The 6,437-nt window shown below is 33.1% G+C and overlaps 1 protein-coding gene across 3 annotated transcripts in view; it reads left to right on the top strand.

Annotated features, from left to right (window-relative positions):
- The window catches only part of ODF2L (outer dense fiber of sperm tails 2-like), a 39,380-nt gene extending 33,749 nt beyond the window's left edge, over positions 1–5,631 (top strand). For all 3 annotated transcript variants that reach the window (XM_010860329.1, XM_010860331.1, XM_010860328.1), the window contains 4 exons: positions 814–899; positions 982–1,144; positions 3,444–3,569; positions 4,666–5,631. In XM_010860329.1, the coding sequence (XP_010858631.1) occupies positions 814–899; positions 982–1,144; positions 3,444–3,569; positions 4,666–4,794 (504 nt within the window). In that variant the 3' untranslated portion in view covers positions 4,795–5,631. The remainder of the gene's footprint in view (positions 1–813; positions 900–981; positions 1,145–3,443; positions 3,570–4,665) is intronic.
- Positions 5,632–6,437: the final 806 nt, after the last annotated feature.

Here is a 6,437-nt window from a genome sequence, read left to right as displayed (position 1 = left end):
ACGACTTGGTTATTATAACTAGTGCTGCTGTGAATGTAGGGGTGCATGTATATTTTCAAATGATAATGTTCTCTGGATATAGGCCCAGGAGTGGATGGCTGGGTCATATGATAGTCCTGTTTTTAGCTTTTATTTATTTATTTATTTTTATTTTTTTTTAAATTTTATTTTATTTTTAAATTTTACAATATTGTATTAGTTTTGCCAAATATCGAAATGAATCTGCCACAGGTATACCTGTGTTCCCCATCCTGAACCCTCCTCCCTCCTCCCTCCCCATACCCTCCCTCTGGGTCAAGCAGTGGGAAAAATATTGTTTTGGTGTAGGCAAGTGTATCTTTGGTTGATTTGCTTATCTGTTTTGTTTTGCTTCTCACAAATATGTTTTTTATTCAATAGTTACAACTTCACAGATATTCAATTATTAATTACTGTCTGTAGGTGATTATCAGAAAACTGTAAGAGTAATCCTAAGTATCCAACAATAGGAGGTTACTGTTTAAAATCTTCACATTTACTTAACAAAATACATGTTCTTTTTCAATAAAACATTACTCAGAATGTTTTAATTGCCATCTTTCAGTAAAAATTTTAGTAAATAATTTTCCATGAGGCAGCAATAGTTTTTTAAAAAAATCCAGGAATTTAAGAATTTGTTTTTTAACAATGTAATATTTCTTGGTGTCTCTCTGTGTAGGGGTAATAATATTTATACCATCTTCTTTTTTATAATTGTTCTAGCAGTAAACTATGTAGATTTCTCTGGAAGTCACTTATGAAGAAAATAACCAAGAAAACTTTTTTCTCTTTTAGGTTGACGAAAATCATAATCTTCTGACAAAGCTTTCTCTGGAAGAGGAAAATTATCTTATTCAGTTAAAGTGTGAAAACCTTAAACAGTAAGTATTAAATTGACTTAAAGTTGGTATTACATTTTTTTCTACACACTATAATTTTAAAATATATGTCTTCTGTAAAAAGAAAATTAGAACAGATGGATGCAGAAAATAAAGAGCTTGAAAAGAAGCTGGCAAACCAAGAAGAATGTCTTAAGCACAGCAATCTTAAATTTAAAGAGAAATCTGCAGAATATACAGCACTGGCCAGACAGCTGGAAGCTGCTTTAGAAGAAGGAAGACAAAAGGTACAGATGGCCTTTATTTAGAAACATTTTAATTAGATTACCAAAGAGTCATCTTTTTAAACAGACGATATCTCATCTTGCCAAACCTACAGTTATTGTTTTTATCCTGATGACAGGGTGAAGGGAGCAATTACATTTTTGTTTTTTATCTACTTTTCCCTTTTGGAGCTAAACAGATATGTTACTGGTCCGGAGTTACTTCACTAAATAAATGGTGATGTGGCAGGGTAAAGGGCAGGAATGGAAAACACTTTATAGGAATCGCCCTTCTTTTTTTTAAATGAAACCAAAGCAAATATGCAAGTTACTGAACCTTTTGGTTTTGATTGAGATTCAGTGAGCTATAAAGCTCAACTCCCTTTTGGCAAATGTTGTAAAAATAAATATGGACAAGAATTAATTTCCAGTTAAATCCATATGATAAGCATTTAATAAATATCTCACTGTCTGTTGAGAAGCATTCTGTTAGTGCTTCTGATACACAGATGAGTAAGAACTGGCCTCAGCTCTCAGGACACTCACAGTTCAGTAGGGAAACAACGTGTGAACAGACAGTATCATCCAGCAAGTAGTTGCTACAATGTAGGGAAGACAGAAGGGGCACTGCCAGGTGGATTAGTTCAATCTGGAGATGTGGAGAAATGATTCAGGAAGATCTCAAAGAAGAGGTAAATTTATCAAATAATTTGAAAATGTAATCTTGAAAGACACGACGTGGGCTTTGGAATTCACAAGAGGTGGATTTTAATTCTGGCCCTGACACATTATATCCCAACCCAGGGCAAGCTACTTTCCAAACTTTAGTTTCTTAATTGGTAAAATGGGGAAGATGTTTCCTCATAGGATTGAATGACACTGGAAAGAGATTGTCTATACCCTGATGACTCTCAGAAGTATATCTCTGCCACAGACTTCTTTATTTCCTGACATCTAAATTCGTATGCTCTGCTATTTATCTCTTCTTAACATTTTTAGGCAACTCAGGCTTTACATGTCCAACACCAGACTTTGAATGTCTCTCTGAACTCTTCCACCTGTGGTCTTTCGCAATCCTGTTAAAGGCAATTCCACAAGAGTGAGAGAACTTCTGATACCCTTGAACTCTTAAGTGTCACATAGATATATTTTGATATTTTTTAACCTCTGGGAAAGCTATTTAAGTTGACTTTGAAAGACATATCGTTGAATGAAAGCTGAGTAGTAAAATGTACTGCCAATGATAGAAATGTAATCCAGGTTTCTCAGTCCCAGCCTGTGGGAGGAGAAGTGACTTTAGCCTGGGTTCAGACTACATGAACCTTGGAAATGCTGGATGCTGTCAGATTTCTTCTCAGAAGTATTTAGAGTCCTCAGAGATGTGTGCCCTCTCCTTTCCTTCCTGCTGCGGTGAAATGTGGAGCTACTGCCTCGTGAAGAGTGCCGTCACTGCCCTGTCACTGTTGTCCACACTGCAGGGCATTGTAAAGGACATGGGTACTTGTCCTGGGGGCTCTTTCTCCCAAAGCTTCAAATGCTGTTAGAATTCTTCTCTCACAATCACCCTTGGAATTTGTGCACAAGAAATCTTTGTAAATAACTTTATAATAACTTAGAACTTAGTCCGTGGGAGTTAGGTTAGAGGACAGTCCTCATACTAGCTCCTTGCTCCTGAACTAGTCTCTGCCTCCACTTTCATTCTTGTGGTTCCAACTCACCTTTCCTGCAAATAGGTTCCCATGTATCTGAATCCTTGGATAACATCGCTAAGCTAGACTTTCTGCTGAAATAAACCATCAGAGAAATACGAAAACTCAAATTCAGACCATTTTGGAAGTGAATGAATGAAAAACCAATCTAGTGTGTGTGTGTGTGTGTGTGTGTGTGTGGTGTGAATATCATCTACCCTGCCCCCAATTCTCTCCATCCAAGTCTATAATCAGCATCGATTGTGAACTTTCTATGTCCCACCACCACTTTGGATGCCATGATAAATACTGTAAAAACATGGCAGTTAATCTCAGCAGATTGTGGAAATATAGTATTGGGGAAAACCTGCCTACGTCACATCTGTGGTAATATATACACGTCTTCCACTTCAAGCTACTTTTTCAGATACTTCCATACCAAACAGGAGAATGCATGCTTATGCTATATGTGTTTCTCAAGATAGAACACCCTTAAACACTTTGTAGTTAAGTTGTCTAATATCCAAATAATATCTATTTGGAAAGAAGAGATACAGTATAATTATGTCAAGGCTTTAAATTATATCTTAAAGAAAGCACATTTAGCTCTTTTATTCTTTCAATTAAAATTACAGGTTTCTGAAGAAATAGAGAAAATGTCATCTAGAGAAAGGGCTTTACAAGTCAAAATAGTAGATCTGGAAAATGAGCTTAGAAAGAAAAATGAAGAACAAAATCAACTTGTTTGCAAAATGAACAGCGTAAGTATTAGTATGGCTTAATGTATTTTCATTAAAAATAAGTGAGCATTTAACATTCTTAGCATGGAGTTTTAGTTAAACAGTTAACATACAAAGTGAAGGGAATCAAGGCTATTACTTTACTAATAGTACTAAAAGTAACAAATAATATAAATCATAAAAATAAAAATGTCAGCATTTAGCCAAGGAATTATTATCCTGTATCCCTGGTAGCTTCTATTACATCTCCCCCAAAGTCTCATCAGGCCCTTTCTCTGCATATTATTTTTACATGACAGATGCTTAATGAAAGTTACAGATATCATTTACTTGTTTTCTTTCTATTATGAATTTTTCATTTTTAAGATAAACACTATGATTAGATTTTGATAGTATTAAATAATGAATATTATATTTTAGGAAGTTATAAGTTGATGATTTAGATGTTTTAGTTATATCTGCTTATGAGGTGGATGCTTGGGTCTACTCAGTCATAAAATGAAAATACCAAATTGGCTATGTTTAGTTAGTCTTCTAATGTTTTCTCCTAACTATTCATGAAATGGTTGGTGTAATATACTATGAAAACTAGCACGAGTTGTGATTGACTTAGTTGAAAATTATCTACTAAACAGTGACATAGGAAATAATAATACTTTTATTTTTTCCAGGAGCCAGACTCCATGATAACTATTTTTTCATTCCCAAGAATGTAGACCATTGAAAACCTGAAAGGTTCAAAAGTTAGATATTTTAGCCATCATTTATTAGTTTAATTTTATTACCATCAAAAGTTTCATGGCAATTTAATCAGAACAAAACATTTCTCATCTTTAGTTTAGCACAGGCCTTCGCTTTATTTCAGAATATTTTTTAGTCACTGTCAGAGTTTCTGTTATATTGTAAAATGTGCGATATTCTGTGTGTAATTGAAACTTCTAAAAAATGAGTATATAAAATCTATTCTAGATTTTAAAGAAAAGTGAGCTCTAAAGTTTTTTCTTTTAAAAAATTAAAAACCATGTATTCAATTATTGTGTATATAAATTTTTATATTATGACTATCCTTTGATATTAATGTCATTATTAACTATTTTTATTTCTTTTTTTTATTTAGAAAGCACAACATCAGGAAGTATGTTTGAAAGAAATACAACATAGTCTTGAAAAGTCAGAGAATCAAAATGAGAGTATTAAGAATTATTTACAGTTTCTTAAAACCTCTTATGTAACAATGTTTGGATAAATTTTTGGCTTTACTTTCTATAAACAATAGATTTTTACTATGAGTAAAAAGTAATTAGGTAAAAAATAAATATGTTATCTGTTGCTATACTTTATGATTTATGAGTGGTGCTATTAAGCTTTTATGTAAAGATTTTTGAAACATAATTTATTATCCAATTGAAATTTTAAAACAAGATACATGTTAGTATTCCTTTTTTGCTGGATAGTCTTCACTTAACTCTGGATTAATATCTATTTAATTTATTTTGGTTTCTAGAATATTTTATACACAGAAAAGAAGCCAGAATCATTCTTTGTGACTATAGCCACCATTCAAATGAATTTGTAATAAACCTCGGCCAATTATAAGCCAAATACATGATTTTAAATAATGTATGTAATTGTTTTACATTATATAGTGCTATATGTGTATATATTAATATAATAAAAGAAAATACTCTGAATATTATTTTTAATAATGATATAATTGCATACTTTCTAAAGTTGCCAAATGTCTCAGTGTACTTAATATTGTTTCAAATATATGCTAAAATGCCATTATAATTTCTGTCAGGTTTTAAATATAGAATTTTAAGTCATGGCTTTATTAAATGCCAGCTGACAGTGACAGATGAAAACACGGTGGCATGCATTCTTTATAAAGAATAGGTCTTTAGTCTCTCCTGTGAATTTATAGTCTCTTTTTGTTCATCTTATGTTAGTGATTGATATTATTAGTGTAGACATTCTGAAACCCCTGAGTTGACTGAGAGATTAAAGAGGAGTGATTTTTCCTACCCCTTCCCATGGCCAACTCACATGGGATGATCAAAATAAACACTTTTAATACCAAGAAGCTTTAGTGTGAGATCTTTGTTATTGGAATGGAGTAGAAGAGACACCAAGAAGATGTTCTCTCTAATCTCCTACCCTATGTGTCAAGTCAGGATACTCTACAAGGGGACAGATATAATTGACAAAGAATCAAGTAATAGTGACTCCTCTCAGAGAATGACTTGAGAGGTGTTTATTTAAAGGACACTCAGGTCTCAAATGATCATTCAAAGCAGCAAGTTGTGTACTACACAGTCCAGCCTATGAACTGAGCTCAGTCTCTCCAAGATGTTTTATCTATTTCTCTAACCAGAAATGAGGGCCTGCTTTTCTCTGATCCCCTCACTCCTAAGACTGCTGTTATCATCTGCAGGGGCTTACTTCCCAGTGATCCAATTGCTTCATAGTATTTTTCAAAAATACAATAATTTCAGAAACTGGCCACATTTTTTGCCTAACAATTGCTAACAATATTAGTGTTGCCTTTTAATTTTAAATCATAGTACTTGTGTTACATGCTTGACCCTTGTGATTCTTTCTTCATCTCCTTAAGCAAAGGCAGCCTTAAGAAATACTCTCATGAAAGAAAAAAAAATACTCTCAAGAAAGAAAACGAAGGTTTTTGAGTATTTTTCACTAGACTTTGAACTCTTAAAGAACAGAACTGTATCTTATTGACGTTGTCTTATTTCTCTTTCAGCTACAACACAAGACCTGGTATATAGACACTTAGTTGATGTTTGTGGATAGGTAGATGGATATTAAAAGAGGGAGATATTCATATTCCTGTTTTAAATATGAAAAGTATAAGAGGAATTACTCCTGTGG

The sequence above is a fragment of the Bison bison genome, unplaced genomic scaffold (assembly GCF_000754665.1).
Source record: "Bison bison bison isolate TAMUID 2011002044 unplaced genomic scaffold, Bison_UMD1.0 scf7180017864466, whole genome shotgun sequence".
NCBI lineage: Eukaryota > Metazoa > Chordata > Mammalia > Artiodactyla > Bovidae > Bison > Bison bison.
Note: the sequence above shows the minus strand (reverse complement) of the source record. Positions and strands in the feature narration are given on the sequence as shown.